This window comes from Mchenga conophoros, linkage group LG23 (assembly GCF_057382185.1).
Source record: "Mchenga conophoros isolate Kocher_MC1m ecotype Shallow Benthic linkage group LG23, M_conophoros_male_GT1.1, whole genome shotgun sequence".
Lineage (NCBI taxonomy): Eukaryota > Metazoa > Chordata > Actinopteri > Cichliformes > Cichlidae > Mchenga > Mchenga conophoros.
The window spans coordinates 4,652,790-4,679,767 of NC_140547.1; the positions used below are offsets into that span (position 1 = coordinate 4,652,790).

The following is a 26,978-nucleotide window of genomic DNA, read 5'->3' on the forward strand; positions in this document are numbered from 1 at the left end:
TTGCAGAAAAACTTCGGCAGCTTATTTGCCTGACTGCTGTAAGTATAAAACAAAGTTTCACTAATTCACAGAAAATATGAAGCAATATGTTATTTATTTATAAGAATTATTAAGAATTTGTCCAGCTGGCTGGATTTGAGTCTTTGTCGGGCCGATTTTGACCTCCGGGCTTTATTTTTGACACCCCTGGCTTAATATGCAAGCTTGTGTTGTTTTAATAAAGAACATAGTAGTAGATAGTATCCCCCACCCCAATTTTTTTATGCTTTATGACACAATTTTGGTTATTTTGTCATTTTGTGCTCCTTTATCAAAACAGAGCATGCAATTTAGGTTGTTTTGCTCCTGATTTTGAGCATTAGGCTTTTATATCTAATAATTAACCGTCTCTTTGCGGTCTAAACCCAACTGGAAACGTTAATAGTTGCTTAAAACTGACACAGATGGGCCCAATTAGTGATTCTTAGCAGTTTATCAAAGGATATATTAAAATTAGGGATTGTATGTTAACTTAGTGTGACCAACCGTCCTCTATTTTTGCATTTGTTGACTTGTAAAAGCCTACATGACATTTTTTATTCCACCATTCATTAACCTCACAGAGAAGGCATCGTTTAAATATGTTGAAGTTTTCTTTAAGCAAACTGTATTATTAAAGTTCTTCATGACTGGGCCAAGTGTCCTCTTGGTCACCCTAGTTAACTCTCACTGAGTAATTCTTCCAATACAACAATTACAATAGTTATAATAAATAAACTACAACTCGAGAGTTAGTCGGCTGCTCTGTGATCTGCTGTTAGGCCTGTGTCTCATTTCCGTTCATTTGACTAGTCGGGTCTAGCCTTCATGCCGGAAGTGAGTAGAGTTGTGAGAGAGCAAGATGGTGGCCACCAGGAGAGGAGTGCGTGTGAGCTCCCCAGCTAAAACAGACCCGGAGCAGCGCTCTGAGGTCCAGGTACGTGTCACAGAGGGAGATTATTGGAAGCTGCAGATGTTCAGGTGTCACCTGGAGGTCCAGGTAGTGAGTTATACGCCTGGCACGTGTGTGAGAGCTGATGTGTGGATCTGCCCCAGCTTCACGTGGACTTCACCCTGTACCAGCTTGTGTTCATGTTGTGAGGGATCCGCGCAGAAAACAGAAACATGCGGACTAAGTAACAGCATCTCTTAGTTTTAGTTTCTTCTCCTACTCGTGTTTTCTGTCTAACTCTCATAAAGTGCTGCTTGAGTAAACATCTCATGTTATTGTGTAAATATGACCTAAAAATCAACAGATTTCCACATAAAGTGCTAAAAGTAGATCACGAGAAGGCCCACATTAATATATTCGACTCCAGTTATATTTCTGTATAACAAAACTACGCGAACCTCAAGAAAAAGGTGGTAATGAGAAGCTATTAACTGTTTATTTATTAGCTGTTAGCTTAATATAGCTATTAGGATTTCTAACGCCACATAATGGTGGAGATGAGTTAATGCACAAATACATTGGGCCAAGTTTATTGTAGAGAATTTAAAAAGTAGGTGTAAAAACCTTTTTAGTTAACTGTTAGGCTAAAAACTAAAACGAATTTTAAAAAATTCAGTTTTAGCCATGGTTGTATATGTTTATTGCAAGTGTGTTTGTATTGTTTTTACTATTTTGCTGTGAAATTTTTAAAGGTTTAGTGTGCACGGTTTCACCACTAGATGTCAGTAGACCGAGGCGTTCGATCAGCCGAATTACGTTTTTATTTATCCTTCCCAGTTTAAGTGTGCAATAATCCCGTCTACGGTGGCCGCTGTAGGACAAACAGCTCTGGCGTGTAGGCTGTCAGTCTGCTGTTTACCTCGGCTGGTGTCCGTGTCTGTTTTATGTAGAGGAGGCTGTAGGACTATGAAACTTTCGTTAGAGTGGACCTAACTCCGTTGGACTTGGACACTTAGCGAATAAACTGTCACACAGTGTGAGACTGTAACAAACTGTTTGTCAGAGGGAAACGTGACACTGGAGCCCAACATTAACTTGCATAATTTAGCTGTTATTGTCTTAAAACACCAGGGTCACGTGTCTAATCTACTGACAATAAGTAATTGTAACAACATTAGGAGTAACGCAACATTTTTATACATGTTTTCGTGTGTTAGACGCCTGAAGGGTGATGTCACTGTACAGCTCAGTCAAACATGGCGGCTTTCACTAACCAGCACCTCGTTATGCATATTTTTGATTGATTAATTCTAAGTTTATGGAAACTCATCAATTTCTTTAAAAAAATTAATAACTCACTAATCAGTGTATATTTATGAGTAAAGCATCCTTTATTATTAAATAACCTAAAACACATATTTGGCCCAATAGTGTAGTGTTATAGACCTAGTGACACATGTGTTGAAGGAAGCAGACAAAAGGAGGAGGATGACAATCTGAAAATATCATTCATAAAATTAGTCTGGAAACTGAAACTCAAATTGAAAACAAAAATGTCAGACTAAAAATAAAAGTTAAAGGATGATAATTCTGATCAGGAAGGCAAGCATAAGGAGACGATTCACTGCTGCGCTGCTCGGGAGTGATTGATCAACAGAGATTGCTGTAAGAGCAGGGCTTGCAGTCCGTGAGGGCAGAAAGGAACTTGTATTGGCAACTGAGCAATTAAAAGCCTCTGTGTGGGGGGGGCAAGGCTGCAAGGTGAAAACCACGGCTCTGTAAAAAGGACAGCTCTTCCCCCACCTGCAGTCCGCTAAAGATCAGATGAACAAGCTAGAAGCCTGAATGAGGTTCGATTTCCTGTTGAAGTGCTCCCTGCTGACCAGGACTTTCTGGGTGAAAAGAGAAGCGTTATGTTTGGAAAAAGGAAATGCATGAAACACCTGAACAAGAAGTACCAAAGCTACGATTTTAATCTAGCATAAAGTGTTTGGAGTGGATTTAAAGAAGGTTATGGACTCTGCATACTTGGATTTTTTTGGGCAGCTCGTTCCAAAGCTTCAGGGCTTTGACTGTGAGGCATTTTCAGCCATGCCTCGGAAACAGATGAAAGGTTTCTGTCTGAGGATCTCAGGCTACGTACTGGCCTGTTACAGACCAAGCGATCAGATGTAGAGGGAAGCCATTAAAAGCCTCTCCAGGTGTAAATTGTACATGCCGTTCATTAGACAGGATTTTTGTGACACATTAGTATTGGAAACTAGTGCATTTGTTGCAGGATATCAAGCTCTCTGTCTGAGTTCTTGACAGTAAAATGTCACCAGACTTATCTTCTGCTTATCGTCTCAGCCATGTTGCTGTAAACTAGCCTTACCACTAACTGTGCCTTGCTTCTTTCACACAGGCCACTCCTTCCACTGCTCGGAGAACCAGGAGGACTACTAAGCAAGCAGAAAGTCCTACCCACGATGGCGTTCTGGAGTCCTGCAGTCAGCTTGAGCAAAGTGCTGCACAAAATTCAGATTCTCCCTCGACCACCACAAAAAAGAGATGCAGCAGAGCTTCAAGGCTTCACAGTCCAGAGCAGCCCTCCACCCCGGTGGGCTCCATCCATGAGGCGGATGTGTCAGAGGCGGAGTCCTGCTGCTCAGTGGTGTCCGACATTGAATTGCCAGTGACGCGTACCAGGGGGAGGAGACAGACCCGCAAAGTTAACAAGGAAGAGGAGGAGATATCTGAGGTGGAGTCGTGCTCATCTGCAGTGTCTGCATCAAAACGTGGTCTAAGGAGTGCGAGAAAGAAGGCTGAAAGCTCAGACGCTGCTTGTGTCAAGGTGGAAGATGTAAAAGCTGTCCTGGAGCTGGACACCGGGTCCTGCAGCTCCGTGGTGTCCGATTCCCAGAGAGCCACCAGAAGTCAGAGAAAAGCTCGTACCAGATCGTCTGCCAAACCCCAAACTGGGGAGTCTGAGCTCTCCGACGCTGACAGCTGCATTTCCAGTGTGTCAGGAGCTGATGTGTCCAAGTCCACTACTCGCAGAGCTACGAGATCCAGAAGAAAAACTAGTCCCATTCCTATGCATCTAGACGAACCGTCAGGAAGCTCTCAGTCTCCGGCTCCAACACGTCGACAGACCAGGGCAGTGAGAGGAAAGGCTGCAGCCCCTGCAGAGCTTAGTGAACCTCCGTCTTGTGACTCTGAAGGATTTGAGTCCGGGCCTACTTACAGTTTGACCAGTCGCAGAAGTGGGAGGACCAGGTCGACAACTCTCAGAGCCATGGATTCAGACTCAGACGCTATGGATGTGCATTCCCAAGTGGGGACCCCCAGCTCCACGCGAGCCAGAGGGACCCCCTGCAGCAGCCGCACAGGCTCGGGGAACAGCAGCCGGGGTGCTCCGGCCTCCAGGCGCTCAGCCAAGGACTGCAGCATCGTTGTAGAAAATGTATCAGAATCTGCCGAGGAGGGCAGCACATTAAACGATTCTAAATTAGAAAGCACACTGATTGCTGAGGATGCAGATGAAACGGTGGTGGAGGAAGATGAGAGCCAAACGGTAGAAGATCACGAGGGTGTGAATAGTACCGAACTGTCGTCCACGAAAGCGGGTAGAAAAAAGGAAACGGATTTCGCCTCTAAAGAAGATTCCCATGCATCTCCCTCAGAACCTGTGAGCGAGCCTGCAGTGGTCAGCAAAAACCAGCAGGAGGAGCCGTCTGCTGGAAATAAAGACGAGGACACTTTAGAGATGGAAGTGATGCAGGAAACAGTCCCATCACCAGAGCGGTTAGAGCCTTGCCAATCAGTTACAGAAACAACATGTGAGAGGGCCTTGGAAACCACAGAGGAGGCCAAGGAGACGCAGAAAGCTGTGGACCTCCTCCCACCTCTGCCAGATGAGTCTGTGGATGATGATGTCATCGTAGAAAACCGGCCTAGTGTGGGGGAGGAAATGGAAGTCAGCACATCTCAGCAGGTGGTTGAGTCCATTCAGGTAACATCATATCAGCAGCACAAGGTTACAGCAGGTTCTGACTCTGAACCCAAAGACGTCATCGTGGAGAAGAGGACAGCAGTCAGTCTGCTGGACAGCAGTGATGAGGAGGAGGAGGATGAGGAGGAGAGGGAAGTTTCTGAAGAGGAGGATTCGGGATACATGGGGAAGGAGAGGAGAGGGGGAATTTGCAGAAAGTCAGAAGCTGGAGCTGCATCAATTGAGGGACTGTTTATGATTGACAAGCGGCCGGGAGAAGACGCAGATGAGCTGTACTACAAAGAGGAGCGATGGGATGAAGAGGCAAGCACGCAGAAAGGAACTGAGGAGGAGGAGCAAGACGAGGAGTTTGTGGATGAGGCTGGCGACGAGGACGAGGATGATGACAACGATGCTAAAGTCCTGTTCTCGAGCAGAAACTCTCATGTGTAAGTACATTAGAGGAATTAGATTAAAGGAAAAACCTGAACCTTTGGAATCTGTGGTTTGGGCGCAATGGTCACTTGAATCAAGGCAAATGGTTTTGTAGTGCTCATCTTTATCCTGTAATGAAACATTTTTATCCAGATGGGAGTGGTCTATTCAAGGAAAGCAATACCTCCATCTACAGAGCAAGAGGGGTCATTTCATAGTTTGATAATAATCAAAATACCAAATACATTAGAATATTTTGGTAACCATTTAGCTCAGGGGTTTCCAACTCCAGGCCTCAGGGCCGGTGTCCTGCAGGTTTTAGATCTCACCCTGGGTCAACACACCTGAATCAAATGATTAGTTCATTACCAGGCCTCTCGAGAACTTCAAGACATGTTGAGGAGGTCATTTAGCCATTTAAATCAGCTGTGTTGGATTAAGGACGCATCTAATGCCTGCAGGATACCAGCCCTGAGGCCTGGAGTTGGACACCCCGATGTAGATGATTATCAGATTAAAAAAATTTAGATGTGTAGGTACACTTTATTTCATTAAATGGTTTGAAAGTTGTAGGGCTGTCCTGGTTGACACGCCTCTGCAATGTTGCGTGGAGATCAGGGGCAGTACCTGTGGACTGGCAGACCGGGGTGGTGGTCCCCATCTTTAAGAAAGGGGACCGGAGGGTGTGTTCCAACTACAGGGGGATCACACTCCTCAGCCTCCCTGGGAAAGTCTATGCCAGGGTGCTGGAAAGGAGAGTTCGTCCGTTAGTCGAACCTCGGATACAGGAGGAACAATGCGGTTTTCGTCCTGGTCGCGGAACACTGGACCAGCTCTTTATCCTCTCCAGGATACTTGAGGGTGCATGGGAGTTTGCCCAACCAGTCTACATGTGTTTTGTGGACTTGGAGAAGGCATTCGACCGTGTCCCTCGGGGTGTCCTGTGGGAGGTGTTGCGGGAATATGGGGTGTCTGGCCCATTGCTACGGGCCATTCGATCCCTATACAACCGTTGCAAGAGCTTGGTTCGCATTGCCGGCAATAAGTCGGACTCGTTCCCGGTGGGTGATGGGCTTCGCCAGGGCTGCCCTTTGTCTCCGGTTCTGTTCATAATTTTTATGGACAGGATTTCTAGGCGCAGCCAAGTGGCGGAGGGCTTTCGCTTTGGTGGCCTCAGAATCTCATCTCTGATTTTTGCAGATGATGTGGTTCTGTTGGCTTCATCGGGTGAGGGCCTCCAGCTCGCACTGGAACGGTTCGCAGCCGAGTGTGAAGCAGCGGGAATGAGGATCAGCACCTCCAAATCTGAGGCCATGGTTCTCAGCCGGAAAAGGGTGGAGTGCCCACTCCGGGTCGGGGATGAGTTCCTGCCACAAGTGGAGGAGTTCAAGTATCTCGGGGTCTTGTTCGCGAGTGATGGGAGAAGGGAGCCGGAGATCGACAGACGGATTGGGGCTGCAGCTGCAGTAATGCGGACGCTGCACCGGTCCGTCGTGGTGAAGAGGGAGCTGAGTGTAAAAGCGAAGCTCTCAATTTACCGGTCGATCTACGTCCCTACCCTCACCTATGGCCACGAGCTGTGGGTAGTGACCGAAAGAACGAGATCGCGGATACAAGCGGCAGAAATGAGCTTCCTCCGAAGGGTGGCTGGCCTCTCCCTTAGAGATAGGGTGAGAAGTTCGGCCATCCGGGAGGGGCTCAGAGTAGAGCAGCTGCTGCTCCACATCGAAAGGAGCCAGAGCTCAGAGCTCTGTGGTGTTTAAAAACTTTTAGGTACAATAATGTTAGGGACTATTTGCAGCTGCGCATTGAGACACATTTGGTGTTATATGCTATCTGGCAGCATGCACTGTGTATGTGGGACTGTAAATATATAACATTTATTATAAACAATCATGTATTGTACGACGGGGCGGCACTTTTAGGTGTTTTATTATTTGAGGACAGCAGTGTATCTGCAGCACAGCTGAATATGTTTGCATCAGCTCATTTTGGGTTTAATCTTTTTGTGAGGTTAGCATGCAGACGGTGGAGCCAGGTGTTCAGACACATCGTTAGATTTTATTATACCTGTGCAGAGGTGAGAAATGAGACACGACTGCTCCTCCTGAGGAATTTTTTTTCCTGTGCCTATTAATTTCAGGAAAGAGTTGTCCAGCCGTATTGACCCCGGCCTCAAAGTGAAGGAGCTCGGGGGTTTATACATCAGTTTTGATGGCAGCAAATCAAAGCCTGTCTCCAGTTCACTGCAAAAACTAAAGGAAAAGAAGATCCAAGATGAGGTAAATAAGCGATTGATTTCTTTCTTTCCCCCCTCTTCTTGAAGGTGATCTGTGGTGTAGAATGAATAATGAACTCCAAAGCTATGCAAGGGCGATGAGGTGGCGCTATTAAAGGTTTCTCTACAGTTCTCACTGACTTTGACCTTTTTATCTTGGAGCAGTGGAGTGTTCTGACAGTTCAGTTGTTTTTGAGAGTTGTGGTTTGTGTCGATGTCCACAGGTGATGAAGAAGAGTGTGATTGGACCAGACTTTGAAAAGAAGGATGCTGTGCCGCCATACAGTGAATCCAAACATGCCCTAAAGCTGAAACGCAGAGTAAGTTTGAAAAAAAATTGCTTTGATTGGTCGATTCTAGTTTTATTCTCTGCATTTGTGCAGTCACCTGTGACACATACCTAAAAGAGTAAACGGTAGTCATCACAAACGTTGTTTCTTAGCAGTCTGCATCACTTTTCTTTCCCCAGGCAGAGAGGGAGAAGTCAACAGGGGATGGTTGGTTTAACATGAAGGCCCCGGAGATCACTCAGGAGCTGAAAGGAGACCTCCAAGTGCTGAAGATGAGAGCATCCTTGGATCCTAAGAGGTTCTACAAGAAGAACGACAGAGATGGCTTTCCCAAATACTTTCAGGTCGGTGGAACTGTCCTCCTGCTTCTTAGTTCTTTACACTCGTGGTTATCAATATTGATTTTGTAAAAGTTGGTTAACTTTGTTTTTATAGTCCAGAGCACTCAGGGACTACACTATCAATATCAGTGCGTGTGCTGAGTGTGATGTTTTCCTGTGTGTGTTGCAGGTTGGTACAGTGGTGGACAACGCTGCTGACTTCTATCATTCCCGTATCCCTAAGAAGGAGAGGAAGAGAACCATTGTGGAGGAGCTGCTCGCTGACGCAGAGTTCAGACAGTAAGTGGGCACCTGCAGTGGGTGTGGTTTTATTATGAGACATCTCCCCTTCCACCCTCTACCTCCACTGGGCATGTAGACTTGGAAATACTCACTCAAAAATTAACAGAAATTATATATTTTTCAGTCACTTTAAATTATATATGGTTAAGAGCATAAAAGGAACCACAATGCCACCACTATGTCAGCCGACAAATTATTGTAGACATTTAGTTTGTGCATCCTCAGGTGTAGTTGGAAAAGTAAAATTTAAATGGGTTTGTCCGTGTGGGTCTGCATTCACATCACGGTAGTTTTAACCACTTGAGCTTAACGGCAACTAGACTTCTTTTTAAGTTTCTAGATGTTTCACGTCATCCAAAAGGCTCTTCGCTTCTGACAGGTGATGAAATATTTCACTTTTAGTGAGGTTGTCATGTTCCAGATAGTCCTGAGTCGTTAACCCACCCCGTCGTCATCGGAGTCGTTAGTCACATGATGAGACAGCATGTGAATTTTTGCATGTGAATTGTTGAGGAGCAAAGGTCATTTACATCCGCCTGGAACAGCCATCGCTGAACTAATGTGGAGGCCTAAGCTACGTGTAACGCAGTATTGAGATCCCTTCCCAGGCAATTTAACTCCCACTCACACCTTGACCTACCTGAATGACACATGATGTCAGGGTGGGGCAGTGTCCACCTTCAGGGGAACCACACTACCAGTTAAATTCGTAGCGCTTCCATTAGCTGTTAGAACCTCACAGGTGAAATGCTTTTTTTGAACGAGGTGACTTCTTATTCACGCTTACCAAGATAAGCATGAAACACAGGACTAAATATTTCTGTCCGTCACAAATAATTACAGACATTTACAACACGTGTCTGGTCCAGTTCTTCATTTCTGAGGCGTAGAATTATCTGACTCGTACATTTAGTGATCTTTACCTTTGCTATGGCAGAGAAATAAAACTAATTTACAAGCCACAGTTACTGGATACAAAAAGACAAACATTAAATACACACTTTCCTTCTCTTCCCAGGAAAAACAAAAAGAGGTACCAGCATGTTATGGCAGAGAAAGCAGCACAGGAAGCTGGCAAGAAGAACAGGAAGAAGAAGAAATTCCATAAGAAGTAAATCTGAAGACTTGATGTGATGAACAGTGACTCTGAGGGGCGTTTCTCTCATTTAGAAATGAAGCTCATCAATACAAAATGGCTTTTTGAAGAATTTTTAATGTTTTGGAAATTAAACACTCATTCATGACACTTCGGATAGACTGTTTACATGTGTGTACATCAAGAGGCTGGCTGTATAAAACACACAGTCCCAGACAAGTTGATTCAGTAAGAACAATATTTTAAAACATCCTTGTATAGTCCTCATTAAATATGGTGTACATGCTCATATTTACATCTGAACTTTTAGTTTTATCAATTCAAGTGTAAATGCTTTGCTGCACAGCAATCAGTCCCACTAAAATACACAGCATGAACAATTAAAAAAAAATTAAAAATCATGGTGCAATTCATTAATTTTCTAAGAGCTCGTGATCTGAAACAAAAACTTTGGGGTTGTCAAAATGTTCTTTGCTGAAATTTTGGTGTTAAACTTATTGCTCCTGTAATACTGAAAAATCAGGGTTAACCCTGAAGTTACCTTAGCATGGTTAAATCCCTCCACTTACAAGTCTCTGTAAAGTCGTGCAGCTGTATGTTGCATTATGTTAACAACAACCACTCACAAAAACAGCTGCCGAAGAACCAAAACTGCGTCGTTATCTGCTGTAGTTCCAATTCAAGGTGAAACGAGCCTCCACTCTGACAGCAGAATAAAATACCTCTGTGTCACACGACCTGTGTGTCAGTAGCACAGAAACATTACACACACTTCAGATGTTTCGGTGTAAGGCTGTGAAAGCGAATGCCTTAATTTTTTTCATTAAAGCTAAAGCTCTGTGTCTGCTGTGCTTTCATTCAGGATTACCTTTGTTCCTCCTCACTCTCCCTCTCAAATCTCTGCAGTCTCTTGTAGCTCTTGGATCCCAACAGTGGCTCTTGGCTACTGTCTTGTCTCTTCTTTGTGTTACAAGAGATGAGCCCTTAACAGCTGCAGCTTACATCCACTATGTCACTTCCTACGCGCGCACACGCACATAAACTGTAGCTTCTTTATACCTGAGCCAATTTCACACACAGCTTTAGCGAAATTAGGCGATGTCTCACTTTGGTTACAGCATCAGGTTTTTTCTTTAAAAAAAAAAAGAGCCCAGCTGAGAGGTGGGAGTGAAGTGGTGCCTCGCTGCTTTTGAACGTAACCTCTGCACCAACAAAAGCAAATCAGCACGTGCTGGGAAGGTTTGCAATTTAAATGAACAAGAAATAGAGCTTAATTAAGATACATGTGCATATCTGTGACAGGCTAACGTGTTAGTGTCTGAATGTACAAAACTGGTAGCCTGCAGAACCTCTGTTTTTAAATATGACTGTGATATGTGCATTATCAGTTACTGCTCTAATAATTAAAACTCTGAGTACGGCAACTTCCATAATTTGGTCTCTTCTAAGTCAGATCAGAGGGTTAAAGGTCAAAGCTTGCTCTTTGGTCCAGGTTTGTTTTGTGAGTCTGAAGAATCCTCTGGACTCGGCTATGGATTTGCTCCCAGTGTGGAGGACTGGTCTGACTGGCTCTGAGTCTGGAACACAAAGAGGCAGATGGAAAACTTTCACTAACAGGTATCTTGGTCGTTGTGTCAGGTTATCATCAGGCCTTACTGAACAAAAAACAGACAGAAAAATTGCTGCAACAGCTTCGTCTTAATTTGATCTTTGTCTTCAACCCTCAAAGTTTATTCCTCAGAGCTAAGCATAGATATAGACTTTGTTTTAAGGGTCCCCAAGATAAAAATTTTATTCTAATAAATCCTTAATTAACATTGTGTGTGTGTGATCAACACAGACTCTTCATTAATAAATACATGAACAAAAACACTGTTCTCCTTACAAGACCTTCTTTTGTCCACTAGTCTGTGCTGTAACCCAAGGTAAGACGAGTGGCTGACAGGGCCAACACCCTGGTAGTGCATAACCTTCATAAACAACATTTAAAACTCCACCTAAACCCTCATTTTGACTTTCATTCCTCCGCATTTACATTTTTGTGGGGCCTCGACCAGCTACGCGTTAAACTGGCGGCATAAACGGACTCCATCGGCCCAGTGTAAATGTGTCTGCGTGTTGACCGCGGACAGTTACGAAACTGGAGATCCCACTAACAAAAATAAATTCCGGCATCGCCTCTCATCCACGTTCATTTGTCGGTGGCGGAGGGGTGATGACTGACAGACTGACTGGTGTCTCGGCCCGGCTCGTGTCGGAAAGGAAGCTTTTCATCTGTAATCAGATAAACACACTACCTGCTTCAAAAAGTCATCAAGGACAAATCATCCAGAGACATGAATAGACTGAGACTCCGGGGCTTAGGGGACAAACGCTGCCACTGGCATCTGTCATTTTCTTTATAGATCAAAGATTCGTGGTAAGACGTGCCCCTCTCCCTGTCGCGGGGAATCTACAAAGGCCCACTCTAATCTCCCACCCAGCAAATCCTGTCGCGTTTCCAATTGAGGGAAAAGTATCATTCATTTCCTGCAATTTACTTTGCAGTTTAAGATTGTCCATTGATTCCACTGTTTACTTATGGACTGAGCGGACGGAAAAGGGAAGCACAAACAAACAAACAAACAAAACGGAGCATCGGTCCCATCGGCGTTGTCAACTCGCAGCTGCTGTGATCGATGACAAGGTCTCTCTGAATGTATTAAAGTGTGCATCGGGTCAAATGCATCAGTCTCGAGCTGAAACACAAATCAATACCATTTTCCTCTTTGTTTTCCCTTCTCTCTGCCTCCTCTCTCAGTAATGAACAAACATGACAAGACATCAGCTTCTGTAATTTAAAAGGTGGAGGGGAATTCATCCTGCCTGTCGAGTGTGATCAAAATTAAAGATTGGATGTGCGTGTACAAACACACAGACACTCACACCCCACAGACCAGCACCAGCAGCAGCAGCGTATGACTAACATCTCACGGGATTTCCATATATTTGCTGTACACTGTAATGAGACTCCTACAGGTGCATGTTTTGCTTTTAAGATCTTTTGAGCAAACAAATGATTTACACAGATGGATCAGGATAAATTCATGGCAAACATCACAAAAAAAGGAGGATTATGTTCACTCCTGTGTGTACCTCGAGTATGAACACAATCAGATTTGTTTTTTGTGGCCAGAAAAACTTAACTCTGGGGCTCAGAGGTGATCCTCACAGTGTTTTCCTGATAAACACCTTAAGATTTCATGCTTCGCCGGGTTACAAACATGCACCGCATTAACTGCGTATTTGCTTTTTTCTGTCATCAGCATGTGAATCAACAAAAAACTGCAGAGGTTGGTGATGCTGGAAGCTTTCTAACCTGTCTGTGTGCTTCAAAGTAGACTACACTTATATACAGTCAGCTTTAGCGTGAATGAACCCCTACTCATTTCTCAGATATGCCATTCAAATAGTTTCTGACAGCTTTTATTTGACTTTTTGGTAATGAATGAAGACATGACACCTGCCTTCAGTTTGTCCAGAGAATAATGACGAGAAATTAAATCAGATTTTGTTGTTCTCTGGCCATTAGATTCTTTTAAAATGAGGAATAAATGGTTTTAATTTTGACACATCCAGTCATTTTAAATATTTTTAAGAAAAGAGGATTACCTTTCTCTGAGGGAATGGCTGCTGCGACTCAAAGGATTTCTGGAGTTTTGTACAGTCAGGTTGGAGGGAGCTGAGGCAGAACTTCTAAGCAGGCCTTTAATTTGGGGTTCATGTCGGGATGGAGTCTTTGGAGGAGAGTCCTCCCTCACAAATCCCGATTCCACCTAGAAGATTTCAGAGGGCAAAAGGGTTTAGAGGGCGATCGTGGCTCAAGAGTTGGCAGTTCGTCTTGTAATCGGAAGGTTGCCCGGTTCGAGCCCCGGCTCCAGTGTCCGGCAGCCTCGCCTCTGTCAGTGCGCCCCAGGCAGCTGTGGCTACAATGTAGCTGCCATCACCAATGTGTGTGGATGACTGAATGTAGTGTAAAGCACTTTGGAGTCCTTAAGGACTAGTAAGGCGCTATACAAATACAGGCCATTTTTAGAAGCTATTGGTGACCAAACCTTAATCGCGTGTTCTGAAACATTTCCCAACCAAGGAATTCAAACCGCACATCTCAGGAATTAAATCTACATTATTTATTGATCATTTTTTATTCAAATCTAAAAATCAGACCACTTTACAGGCTGACAACTTCATCGATATAATTTCTATGATGATTGTTTAGATTTGAAATTGACCACAGTGTCAAAAGTATGAACAACAGGGCTAATTTATATGTATAAACAATGAATATTAAATATAAATAAAATATAAATAAAATGTGTTTATCTGTCGCTGATACTCATAAAATGACTAAAATCAGAGCTGCATGGACCGCCAAACCTAACCTGCAGAATGAGAAGACTACAGAACAGTGTTGTGCTGATGTCCTGTAGCACCAGAAGTATTCCTGACTCATTGTATTTTACAGTTACTGATATTATAATTGGACTTACTCTCGCTGTTCTTGGCCTGTAACTCCCAAGCAGAGAAGAATCTGAAAGGAAAAGGCAAGTTTTTAGGAAAATATACAATTCGGAGTAAGCCTACAGTATTTCCTTTAAATAAGAAGCACCGCTTATTTCTTCAACACAAACAAGTATAAATGAAACTTTTCCAGCACAGAACAGCTGTACAAACAGGCATATGCACACACGAGCCAATCAAATCAAACCACTGAAGCTGAAGAGAATAGCTTTGCTCATATGCAATGTTGGGAAACGTTGAGTCCGAGCATTCATATGGGTGCTACTGTAACACGGACAAAATAACTGGAGTCCAGGTGGCAACGGCCATCCTCGGCAGGATTTTGGATCCCACTTATTTATGAAAAAGATGGGAAAAGATGGGTGGAACCATGATGATGGCTTCATTTTTCAGGATCAGAAGCTACATCCATTACTTACACTGTTTATGGCCCCACCATTACACAAAAGCTGGCCAGGAAGAGCAAGAGGAATGTGACTCAGAGTGATGGCATCGAAACTCCAGAAATACCAATCACTCCCACGGGATGCAGTGGCACAGGCCCGGTCATAATATGCAGACCTGAATAACAACCCTAACCCCACTGGGACACTTCAAGAGGTGCTGTGTTCATAACCCGACAGGTAAAAGCTGTTTGGGCAGCAGGATTTAATGTTGGGCCTGATGAGCATTTACATCTGTGTCTACTTGTAGTAGCTTTCATTTGAAAGGACTGAAGGAAATAAGAATTCTGGGAGCATTTGATCAGTGATCGTCATACTTACTGATATCCCCTAACGAGCTCAACAAACCAAAGCAGAAATCAATCTGCAAGACTGTTACACGATGTTATCGTTCGGATGTTATTAAAGGCATCAGACCAAAAAAGAAAGTAAACACATTTTTTTATGAGACCAAATCCAGATGGCTGCATTTGGACAAAGCACTCAGCACACTCAGGGCTTTGTCCAAAAACGCTTGAAAACAAACAAACCCTGCAGCAAATACACTATGTGATAGCTATGAATGTGTTACAATACATGGACTGAGTTTATGTGTTTAGAAGGTTTACCTGTGGGGTCAGCCGAGAAGCTCACGGAGCGCCGATGAACGCTAGTATTTAGTGCACAGGAGGAAAACGTTCCCATCTCAGAGACGTCGCTGCAGCGAGAAACCTGGCACCAAACAACAATAAAAGCTAATTTCCTTTTATACAACGTAATTAACTTACTTTGCATGTGCAGTAAAACAACGCCAGTGAACAATGAGGACTTTGGGGAGTTTTTACCCCTTTTTAAAACCTTAACCGCAACACTTTGCACAACAAATCCAGACGCGTCTCTCCTGTCACAGCGGATAAATGAAATAAACATCAGTGTACATTAACCACAATCACTTGTTTCTTCCCACTGTTATCTCCTAGTCATTCTCCGACTAAAAATCCAAAAGAAAAACCTACGCAGAAAAACACATCTGATTCTTTGTAGGGCTGAGCTTCCCTTTGCACACAACCCAGGAGCTGAGGCTCTGAAATGTGCACTGATAATGCATTCACCATGGGGCTAATGGGGCTACTTCATTAGGTATCTATTTGTTAATTGCAGCTTGACTCTCAATTAACAGAGTTAATTGTCGAAAGGAGATTCCCCCAGGAAATTCAGAGGCGCAAAAGCACGCTCCTGTCCTTAATAAAACGCCCATTGTATTCTAGTTAATTCCATTCATGTGTGTGACAAAAACAAACGCAGCACCTAATAATTTCTTTAATGACAGCGTGCGAGTGGAGTCTGATATTCATATCTCGGGATTAGATTTGATGTAAATGAAGAAGCAGAAATAACAGAGGGGAGGGGCGGAGGACTAAAGGCTGTGTTGTTCTTGTCCATCGATCGCACGCACTCCCCTAAGGCTGCGCGATCACAAAAATCACTCCCTTTCAAGCGAAAACCTCCAACAGCAGCGATACGGCAATAATTAAAGTCTTAACAAATAAAAGCGTCCCGACCTAAATGCAGGACGCGCGCTATTAAAAGTGTGCTCGAGCCCCTCGGTGAGGATAATAGGCCATATTACACGCATACACAGTGAAACATGTACGTGACGTCAAAATCCATTAACGGCTCAGGTAAAAAGATTAAGATGCTCTCTTAATATGCCCTCCACTTAATCCGCTCACTAGATTAAGCAAAATTTTGGGGCGCTCCCACTGAGGTTTGAACTACATCAGCAGAGGAATCCATTAATCTTATAACCCCTCTGCACTGAACATGTGTATTTTTGGCATTAAATGAACCATTATGCTAAGTTGTTGTTTTTTATTCTTCCCTTAATGCTACAAACCAAGAAGGGCGTCGGGCTCTCGGTTTCTTTCCTAAAGTAGTGAGGCCCCAGCTGGAGGTGGCTGAGCCTCTGCCTGGCATCCTCGGACAGCTGGCACATCCTCCGGTGGGTGTAAGGAGACAGGGCTCGCGTCCTTGAGGAAACGGTGGGCTGCTGGTAGCCGCGCTCGGCAGAAACTCCGGATAGGGCGCATTTTTTTCCCTTCTTGTTTTTTGGAGGACTGCGGCCTGGCGGGGATTGCCTGGATGTTGATGACGGTGCAGAGTTTGTAATTTTAGCATCAACACTCAGCTTGTCCTTCCCACTTTTCAAAGAGACACACTTCCCACCATCTGCTTTGGAAAAATGCCCGCTGGTAGGCTTTTTTGCTGAACTCCGTCTGGAAAGGGTTAAGGATGGCCTCGCTGGAGAAACACAGCCAAACTGGGGTGAAGTGACAGAACATGAGAGAGGAAAAAAAATGTTATGCTGCTGTAACATTTTGAACTAGCTTCACATTTGAATTTTAAGGAGACACACAGGATTTGAGCGGTTTCTCTGCAAACCGCACAGTTTGTTCCTTCGCAGACGCATCGGCCATTTTAGCCATTAAGGCAGCTGCTCTCACTCTTGACACAGACTTGCTCTCCCTGGACAAAACCATTAAACCATTAGCTAAATCATTCAGCTTAAGTGTTACAACAACAGCTCTCGCAGTCAGCACTGCCATGGAGACAACCTCTGCAGAATTACTTCAATAACTCTAATGGCCACTAACATCATTCTCCCATGCAATATCCCACTTCCTGCAGGTAATGCCAGCCGGGGATAAATAAGTTAAGATAAAATGTTAATTGCATTTGATGGCCATCTCCAGTCTAATATGATAAAGAGGCACTACCTGGCTGTAAAACAAAGATAATCTAAATGCTAATTAGGGAAATCACACAACATTAAAACTATTTTTAAGAGAAACCGAATGATGAATAAATTCTCATTGTGGCTGGTGCCATTTGAGAATGATCGGATTTAACAGAATTAAGACAAGTATGCCCTCGTCCTCTAATCCCCCACCATCTCTGACTTCCTTTGGCTCCTCTTTTCTTCTTCGTCTTCACTGGTGGATGGTCACCGAGAGCGAATCATTTTTTTTCCTGTGGCCGGCTGAGTGGAGAAGTCTTATCTGGGTTTGTGTGATAAAGACACAGTTCAACAAAGCTCGGGATACAGTCCACAGAAAACATGCAAGAGGCTTTGTAAAGCTGCACAGTGGCACATCGAGCTAATTATCAATGCACTCATCAAGCTGAGATGACTACATACTGCAAATCCAACAATGGCAATAAGCAAGATTTAATACTGACAATCGTCATTTCAGCATGCTGCGCTAAATAAAAGCACAATTCATGTCAACATTAAGTGAACTAAACAAAAAGTTGGGTTTTTGGGGGAGTTTCACCAACTATAGTGTGACGGTGTGATGGTGCTAGTTGGAACGTTATAGGACATATCTGCAAAAGCTATTCATCCTCACTTTCATGTGTGTACCAAATTTAACAACATTTCACTCACACAAACTGCAGAAGTGGCTAAATTATTTTCTGGTGTGACCCAAAGTCACAAACTGACATTAGCATAACATCTGTAAGTCAGATAAAAGGGTTTAAAGAGGATTCAGGACACAGCATGAGAAAACACACAAAAAGCGTATTCATCAGAACACTTTTAGAGATTTTTTTGAAAGTCACAATTTTTCCAGATCTCTGTTAGAACAAGACATGATTTGTCAGCTGGGTGGGCAGGTAGTCAGGGAGCTGCCTAGATGCTGAAGAGCCATTAGGAGAGAGAAAATGGAGAAATTCTACTGTCTGACAGCCACAGTGGTGCTCTGATCCAGACATCCACCCCGAGGGGCCAGGAGGAACACGCTGACAATCTGCTTCACTGTCACCGACATCCCATTTAAACAAATAGCTTAGGTTACCGCACCGGGGAAATTCACCGTAGCATTTCTTTCTTCTTTTTTGGGGGGAAGGGGGGAAGAGGAGGAATGTGAGCCTCTGTGTGATGGATAACATGTTCGTAACTAGAAAGCTGGTGAAATATTTTGCTAATACCTTTTTCATCATTATTCCACCCTCTCGGCGTTCATCTCCTGAAATAACCTGCGCAAACACTCTGCACATGTACGCAGAATCATACAGGACCACGAATCAGCTGTTATACCTGTGGCTGCAGCTTAAGGCTAGTACTAGTTTTTAGAATGATTCGATATATAACTTATTGTCCTACATAACAAAATAAGAACTGAACACATCAACAACGACGCCAGGTCCTAGTGATATTAAATTCTCTTCAGATGTCAGTAACAACCCATCGAATCCCCACATGCAAAGAAATCAAACCGCTGTAAAGTTAAGATGAGAAAACCGTGGCAAACTTCATTCCTAGTTTCCTTTTTTGATGATTAACAGGGGAAAAAAGATTTTAAAATGTCATTGCACCGACCTAAGCACAGTAAACCTTAAAACTCCACAAAGAAGATTTATAGGTGACCCATCATCTGCATGATTACAGTAAAAAAACCCAAAAACAAACCTAACCGGCTGATTCTGTTCTAACTCCCTGCACTCGGACATGTGAGACAAGCCTCATTATCAGCATCACCAATCTGCCTCCCTGTAATTACATTCAGAGAACAGATACCCTTGAAACACTGCCAGTATGGATGGATAAATGCAGTAGCCATGGCAACAATAGAAGTTGGATATGTATAGTGGAAACGGTCGTATGTGGCGGCAAGCGATACCTCCTATTAGAGCCCTCCACAGATCAATGTTCGCTGTTCGAGTTGTGGTCAACGCTGGCACGGCGATGCCGAGCACGCAGCAAAAGTACAATTAATTTAAAACTGGACACACAGTGTGCGACTGCGGGTTTGCAAACACCTCAAAGATGTAATAAATAAAAAGACGCTTACAGGTGAGGCTGTCCGGTTGTCTCTCCCATCACTGTCTTCTATGACTGATGTCGTGGAAAACACTACTTTAGGGGAGATTCCCTAGAGGGAGAGGGACAATAGACGAAACACAGGGGTTTTTACAGGGAGATGAAGACAAAAAGACAAATAACAGAGCTGCCTGGAACACCAATTTACAACTGCAAATCTTCAATCTGCGCCTGGGTTGAGAAAAACAAATCTCACAGAAGAGAAAGGCTCCAGTGATGTTTAAATAATACGGCATTTGGAGAAAGACGTCTAAATTGCTATGTAGGACCTCAAACACAAACACATAAAAGCAATGGTGAGGGGGGGGAGGTGTTTAAAGACATTTAAATATTGCCAGTTAGTGCCTTGGAGGACAAGGGGAGGATAGAAAAGCAACCTGCAGACATGGAGAGATGAAGTATGGCAGGAAAGAGGTATAGAGAAGACTTGGATGATATAAAAAGGAAAGAGGGGGGAGCAAAAAAAAAAAAAAGAAGAAGAAAAAAGATGAAAAATGACTGAAAAGACAGGAAGTTCTCAGCTCCTTTTTCATGTCTGTATAGCAAAGACAGTCAACAGCTGCACGAGGAAAATGCCATATTTTCTGAAGACAATACTTCAGTTTAAGACAAGACAGTTCTTTTGAACTGGTTATCTTGGTGGTGTAGCTGCCTGTCAAGTGCACCGACGCGAGAGCCACTGAGATTAGGAGGAGACTCACTTAGAGTGAGCAACAATGAATGACACGAGCAATATTGGTGCCACTCAAACTGGATCCCGTGGTGAACGCGGCGTGCGGTCTTTGTGACACGTGGATTATGTTGACAGGAATATCCTCCTTCCTTTAACTAATTCAGTATTGTGCTATTTGAAATTACTATCAGGACCCTTCACAGGCATGAAATATACACTCGTGCATTTAACTGCCAAATGGAACATTTCGAACTTCAGTGAGAGACTAAAGTTTAAATCCTTGACTTTGACTACTACTTGAAAATTTAAGAATGGATGTTATGTAACAAACTTCACACATGTCCACAAAAAAAAAAAAAGACGTCCTCTCTTTTCAAGCTCAGAGGTCACAGCGTCCACGTTTGCAAAAGGAATTTTACATTTTTATTCATCAGACCGTGAGATGCTTTTTAAATTTAACCTCAGTCCATCTTAAACGAGCTCGAACCCAGATGCAGCAGCAGCGTTCCTGGATCTCGTTTGCATCTGTTTTTTTCTTTGCATGGTGGATTTTTTGCATTTGCATTTGTTGATATGGTGACAAACTGTGCTCTTTTAAAGTTTTCTCAGGCCCACACAGCGATTTCCACCACAGAATTGTGTCTAAATCACGTCCAAAATATTGCAGCCTGGTTTTTATTTACATTTTGCACAGCATACAAGCTCTTTTGGAGACTTTTGGGTTGTGAAACTCTGTTTGAAGAAAAACTCTGCTTCCTGCTTCTTCACCAAAGATGAAAAACAAGGTTAGATAAAGCTGTATGCCTAAAGAGAACATTTATCCCGTTTATTGGCATTTGAGTATTTAATAGTAAAGGCTCACTACCAGCCTGCTGTAAAATAACTTGAAACTTACCAGTGTCCGTGGCTTATGTTTATCTGACATGTACATTTATGCACTGACAGGATATTAAACAACCTTTATTTCTTATCTTTGATTTATTTGGGATGCCTCCAATTGGATTCTCTTGTGTTTGCATTTACTTTCCTTGCACCTTTATTGTCCATACTTGGCGTGCTGTTGACTTTTATTAAGCAGTTTTCACAAATACACTGCAGCCCTGAACTTTTCTAAACATTACCTGACAAAGGTGCATGTCAGAATGCAAATGACTGATGTAGTCAGACCGGACACTGAACCTGCCAGTTTCCAGGTCCAAACTCTGAGGAATCTCTGATTTGCTGGCATATAACTGTCCGTTAAATTTACAGTGAGCGGGAGGGCATCATTTCCTGCACCTTCCCCTACAGCAGGCACAGTATTCCTAACTGTGTTTGCTGTGGAATGCAGCCTGTTGTGTGCTAGCGTGTGCGAAAATGGCTTCATATTAGCGCTAATTCAATGTCCTGAAGACTTAATGAAAAGTTAAGATGATTTTAATCATTAAACAGAAAACAAAAAAGGGCAAAGTGTATGATAAGGGATTAAAATATGCATGCATGTAAAGAATTCAAACATCTTTTTTGTTAGTGTACAACACAGAAAAAACCTTTGACTATTTTCTTTCACTGACTATATATGAGATCGATCATAAAATTGCTGTAAAGACACTTTTAAAGTTATGTTTTGATTTTTGCATAAGTAGCAGTAAGTCACTTATAAACGGGCCTTAATGCTCACACTCAACGTATAACTTTAAAAAACAAAAAACCACCTATATGGCCTCTTTAGAGCTTTCTAACACATAATTGTGATAAATGTTAGGATGTTGGCATAAACAGAAAACGCTTACAGGAAATGAGGATGATCTTTTCATCAGTATTTCTCGCTCTGCGACTCTTGAGCTCCACCTGGGACCTGGATACAGGAAATCTCTGCTGCTTTCCTCCATTGTGGCAAGTACCTCACCTTCTATAACCCATATACACACACACACACACACACACACACACACACAAAAAAAACCCAGGATCATGCACACACACAGTCCAAGTTAAATATCCTGTTTTGCAGTGTAATGACTGGATACAGTGGGGACTTAAGAGGCCCATTTGGTATCATCAGAAAGCATACCTGGAGGCACCAACTGAATCAGCTCAAAAGATGTTGTGTCAGCTAAGAGGAAGGAAGGAAAGTATAAACAGACTGTGAGCTAATGATCGGTATCTCAGCTAATAGCCAATAAGCTTTCATAGGATAGGATTCGGGACTAAGAGATGAGGAAGCAAATCCCAGTAGGCCGTTTACCTTCGAGGAGGTCAGCTACATCAGCAGGGTCAACAACGCCGGGGAATATCTGGGAAAACACAAAGAGTACAGACAAAGCAAATCAATACTTATAACAAGATCTGGCGGACAGGCCAGTATCTAAGCGTACCAGTCTCCCCAGGGAAAACAAGGTCCCTCTCACTAAGAGTTAGGACACTAATGTTCATACTGGAGGGTTGCTGGTTATTAGGCACAGTGGGCTCATAATCCTTCACCACCTGAATACTAACTATGGATGAATGCTGGCCCACATAAGAAAGAACAAAAGGCTTAAACATATAGGTAACACTTTTATTAAGAAAAAAGTTTTTTTTTTTTAAAAAGCACCTAAAACACTTATGGACACCTCTTAAGATGAATCAAATGTAGATAAAAGTAAAGCTTATATAGACATAAAGCCACTAGAATTCCTGCATCTTGTCTAAACAAAACAGCCACAGACAGATGGAAATCCTGTGTCTCACACAGGGAGGCATCCTTTATTTCTGTAGCAAATAGCTTTACCCTGACCTTGACAAAAAAAATAAAAAATAAAACACATTGTGTGGTGGCAGAGCAAAGATAAGAGCAGGTAAACAGGTGTATGCTACATGTGAGCAAGGACAAATTTTGTATGCCGTCCTGCCTTCCATCCTTGGAGTTAATGTGTGAAAACCACTTAGCAATAAGAACTTATGTACTCCGCCCATGTCATGTGTTAATTATCACAGGTTAAGCTGTGCATTAAAAACGCAAATTTAGCTCAGCACAAACTTTATTAAGATTTAATGCAAAGTTATAATGATAAGATGATTCTGACAGTCTTAAGAGCAAAAACTGTATGATAAGGCTTTAATACTGTATGTTTTCATATTTTTGTTAATGTACACTATAACTAATGTAGGGTAAATCTATGTCTGTCTGAATTTCCTTTTACTTTAATGATCATATGTACACTTTTATTGCCAAGTCTAAAACTCCCACAGGCAGATGGAAATCTTGTGCCCAAATCAAGGAGCCGTCCTTTATTTCTATAATAAATTGCTTTATTCTCACCTTGACAAAATCCATTTTGTGCTGGAAAAGCAAAGGGAAGTCCGGAGGCACACAGGCAGTCTTCCTGTACTGGCCCATGATGCAGACACGGAGGTAGATATCATACTTCTTAGACAGTAGCACTCCCGGGCATGTGACCTGGTTATGAACAGTATAACAGGGCACAAATTCTACTGTGTTCGTTTATTATGGTTTTCAAACGTGTTTGGAAGAGTGCATTCATCAAGAGAAGCACACTTGCAAATATCCCAAAGACAACAGCAGTTAATAAACAATTACTAAAATACGCAATCCATGTGCAATCAAGACTTCCTACTGTTACTGCTGTTAGGGTAACACAATCTTGGTAATTTAAGGTCAAAGAAAATGTTTTTGTGGAACAATGTGGAAAACATTAGTGTCAAATTTTGCTATATCTAACTTAATAGATACACAGAAACTATGCAGGTTCAAGGTTCGGCCTATATCCTATCATATCTTCTTCTACAGCTTATTTCGTTTCGGGGTCGCCACAACAGATCATCTGCCTCCATCTCACCCTATCTGCAGCATCCTTCTCTGTCACCTCCTTTAATTCTCCTCCTCTTTGTGGTCTTTCCCCCCTTTTCCTGCTGGCTGGCAGCTTCATATTCAACATACTTTGTCCATTATAGCCACTATTGCTCCACTCCATACAGTGGGGCAAAAAAGTATTTAGTCAGCCACCAATTGTGCAAGTTCCCCCACCTAAAATGATGACAGAGGTCAGTAATTTGCACCAGAGGTACACTTCAACTGTGAGAGACAGAATGTGAAAAAAAAAAAATCCATGAATCCACATGGTAGGATTTGTAAAGAATTTATTCGTAAATCAGGGTGGAAAATAAGTATTTGGTCAATAACAAAAATACAACTCAATACTTTGTAACATAACCTTTGTTGGCAATAACAGAGGTCAAACGTTTACTATAGGTCTTTACCAGGTTTGCACACACAGTAGCTGGTATTTTGGCCCATTCCTCCATGCAGATCTTCTCGAGAGCAGTGATGTTTTGGGGCTGTCGCCGAGCAACACGGACTTTCAACTCCCGCCACAGATTTTCTATGGGGTTGAGGTCTGGAGACTGGCTAGGCCACTCCAGGACTTTCAAATGCTTCTTACGGAGCCACTCCTTTGTTGCCCGGGCGGTGTGTTTTGGATCATTGTCATGTTGGAAGACCCAGCCTCGTTTCATCTTCAAAGTTCTCACTGATGGAAGGAGGTTTTGGCTCAAAATCTCACGATACATGGCCCCATTCATTCTGTCCTTAACACGGATCAGTCGTCCTGTCCCCTTGGCAGAAAAACAGCCCCATAGCATGATGTTTCCACCCCCATGCTTCACAGTAGGTATGGTGTTCTTGGGATACAACTCAGTATTCTTCTTCCTCCAAACACGACGAGTTGAGTTTATACCAAAAAGTTCTACTTTGGTTTCATCTGACCACATGACATTCTCCCAATCCTCTGCTGTATCATCCATGTGCTCTCTGGCAAACTTCAGACGGGCCTGGACATGCACTGGCTTCAGCAGCGGAACACGTCTGGCACTGCGGGATTTGATTCCCTGCCGTTGTAGTGTGTTACTGATGGTGACCTTTGTTACTTTGGTCCCAGCTCTCTGCAGGTCATTCACCAGGTCCCCCCGTGTGGTTCTGGGATCTTTGCTCACCGTTCTCATGATCATTTTGACCCCACAGGATGAGATCTTGCGTGGAGCCCCAGATCGAGGGAGATTATCAGTGGTCTTGTATGTCTTCCATTTTCTGATGATTGCTCCCACAGTTGATTTTTTCACACCAAGCTGCTTGCCTATTGTAGATTCACTCTTCCCAGTCTGGTGCAGGTCTACAAAACTTTTCCTGGTGTCCTTCGAAAGCTCTTTGGTCTTGGCCATGGCGGAGTTTGGAGTCTGACTGTTTGAGGCTGTGGACAGGTGTCTTTTATACAGATGATGAGTTCAAACAGGTGCCATTCATACAGGTAACGAGTGGGGGACAGAAAAGCTTCTTACAGAAGACGTTACAGGTCTGTGAGAGCCAGAGATTTTCCTTGTTTGAGGTGACCAAATACTTATTTTCCACCCTAATTTACGAATAAATTCTTTACAAATCCTACCATGTGAATTCATGGATTTTTTTTTCCACATTCTGTCTCTCACAGTTGAAGTGTACCTCTGGTGCAAATTACTGACCTCTGTCATCATTTTAAGTGGGGGAACTTGCACAATCGGTGGCTGACTAAATACTTTTTTGCCCCACTGTATGTCCAGACCATCTCAGCCTTGACTCTCTAACTCTGTCTCTACATCGTCCAACACTAGCTGTCCCTCTGATGTACTCATTTCTAATGCTGTCCCTCGTCGTGAAGATCTTTTAGCATCTTCAACTCTGCAACCTCCATCTCGGCCTCTTGTCTTGTAAACCTTCCGTTTCATTTTCCCAATTTCGTATTCTATGGTAAGTATTTCATATTGACACCTACTTTTGTGACAGTCAGTTGTGTTGACTTTTATGAACTTGAAGCAATAAACGGGACGGAAATCATCCTCACGCATAAAGTGGGCTTTAAGGTCAACCCAAAGTTTACTGAAACAGGAAATGACGCTTATCGTACACAGATAAATTATGAAAAAACGAATTACTTTCAGTTACTTAAAAACACCTAATGGACATCAAACCACTACAATCAACTTTTACAGCAGAACCTCGGGGTCATTAGTGGACATCAATATTTCTATTAATGGTTTATGTATAAACAGATTAATACTGAAGTGACTCAGACATAAATATTAATACGTAAAAGAACCAATGCTACGTTCATGCCTTTCGTATCACCTCTAACTGTTTGCACTAATTGCAGTGACTCAATTAGAATAATTACGGCAGCATCAGTATTAACGTTACTGGTAACGACAAGGAGGAATTAGTAAGTTAATGAGACATGTCAGGATAACCCTGGTGTATCAGTTAGGGTTAGCTGGTAAGCTAGCTGTGTATTTACGGAACCGTAACGGAAGGTTTGCTGAAAGAGGACGTAAGCTCGCTAGCTAGCAAACGTTAATAAGCTACGGCATCAGGTCACATTTTGAATTTCGTACCAAAGCAGCAGCATAAAGACGCACTTACTGCCTGAATGTCCAAGTACACCGTGCATTTCAGACAATGTTGATACCCTATAGAGGAGGAAAACTTCTTCTTCACCGAGGCCATTCATCTAACTTTCAAAGTTCGTTGTCATAGCTGCCAAACAGCAACAGTCACGGAGCGGATGTGGGGTCACGTGACAGAGAAGTGGCGAATCAAAAGCGTGTTGTCTCGCACACACAATCACAGCACGTGTGCTCACATCGCCGCACTTTAGCCTGGATTTGTGTTCGTGTTTCCTAAAACCTCAAGTCACCATGTAAAAATGCTCTTTTTTAGCACTATGAACACAGATAAAAAATTTTAAAAAGCTTTGAAGTTATTCTTCATATACTGTAAAGCTCTCCTCAATATTATTGTTATAATAGAGCAACAAGTACAAATA

At 43.0% G+C, this 26,978-nt stretch overlaps 2 protein-coding genes across 4 annotated transcripts; one reads left to right on the forward strand and one right to left on the reverse strand.

Moving 5' to 3' along the window:
• The first annotated feature begins 818 nt into the window (after nucleotides 1–818).
• Nucleotides 819–10,447, forward strand: dnttip2 (deoxynucleotidyltransferase, terminal, interacting protein 2). Its single transcript, XM_085264069.1, has 7 exons — nucleotides 819–955; nucleotides 3,315–5,332; nucleotides 7,462–7,600; nucleotides 7,821–7,916; nucleotides 8,066–8,230; nucleotides 8,397–8,506; nucleotides 9,528–10,447. The coding sequence occupies exons 1-7, from the start codon at nucleotides 881–883 to the stop codon at nucleotides 9,622–9,624; spliced, it is 2,700 nt and encodes an 899-aa protein (XP_085120195.1). The 5' UTR covers nucleotides 819–880; the 3' UTR covers nucleotides 9,625–10,447.
• spata6 (spermatogenesis associated 6) lies at nucleotides 9,703–26,793 on the reverse strand. Of its 3 annotated transcripts, XR_014890653.1 has the most exons (12): nucleotides 26,576–26,793; nucleotides 23,429–23,566; nucleotides 22,373–22,421; nucleotides 22,199–22,240; nucleotides 21,918–22,036; nucleotides 19,444–19,524; nucleotides 16,485–16,907; nucleotides 15,217–15,319; nucleotides 14,135–14,175; nucleotides 13,257–13,420; nucleotides 10,474–11,182; nucleotides 9,703–10,343 (listed from the first exon to the last, which is right to left on the reverse strand). XR_014890653.1 is itself a non-coding variant. In XM_085264075.1 (11 exons), exons 1-11 carry the CDS (start codon nucleotides 26,657–26,659, stop codon nucleotides 11,068–11,070), a joined length of 1,359 nt encoding a protein of 452 aa, XP_085120201.1. In that variant the 5' UTR covers nucleotides 26,660–26,793; the 3' UTR covers nucleotides 9,703–11,067. The 3 variants fall into 3 exon arrangements, 2 of the variants coding, with proteins under 2 accessions (XP_085120201.1, XP_085120202.1); XM_085264075.1 differs by having other exon boundaries at nucleotides 9,703–11,182; XM_085264076.1 differs by lacking the exon at nucleotides 19,444–19,524 and having other exon boundaries at nucleotides 9,703–11,182.
• Between the last annotated feature and the right edge of the window lie 185 nt (nucleotides 26,794–26,978).

Excerpts from the sequence above, each read along its gene's own strand:
- dnttip2 (XM_085264069.1), top strand. The coding sequence starts at position 881 with ATGGTGGCCACCAGGAGAGGAGTGCGTGTGAGCTCCCCAGCTAAAACA. Across the intron at positions 956-3,314 it reads AGCAGCGCTCTGAGGTCCAG|GCCACTCCTTCCACTGCTCG; the intron begins GTACGTGTCACA and ends TCTTTCACACAG. Across the intron at positions 8,231-8,396 it reads GCTTTCCCAAATACTTTCAG|GTTGGTACAGTGGTGGACAA; the intron begins GTCGGTGGAACT and ends TGTGTGTTGCAG.
- spata6 (XM_085264075.1), bottom strand. The coding sequence starts at position 26,659 with ATGGCCTCGGTGAAGAAGAAGTTTTCCTCCTCTATAGGGTATCAACAT. Across the intron at positions 23,567-26,575 it reads TGTACTTGGACATTCAGGCA|GTCACATGCCCGGGAGTGCT; the intron begins GTAAGTGCGTCT and ends GTTCATAACCAG. Across the intron at positions 11,183-13,256 it reads AGCCATTCCCTCAGAGAAAG|ACTCAGAGCCAGTCAGACCA; the intron begins GTAATCCTCTTT and ends TTTGTGTTCCAG.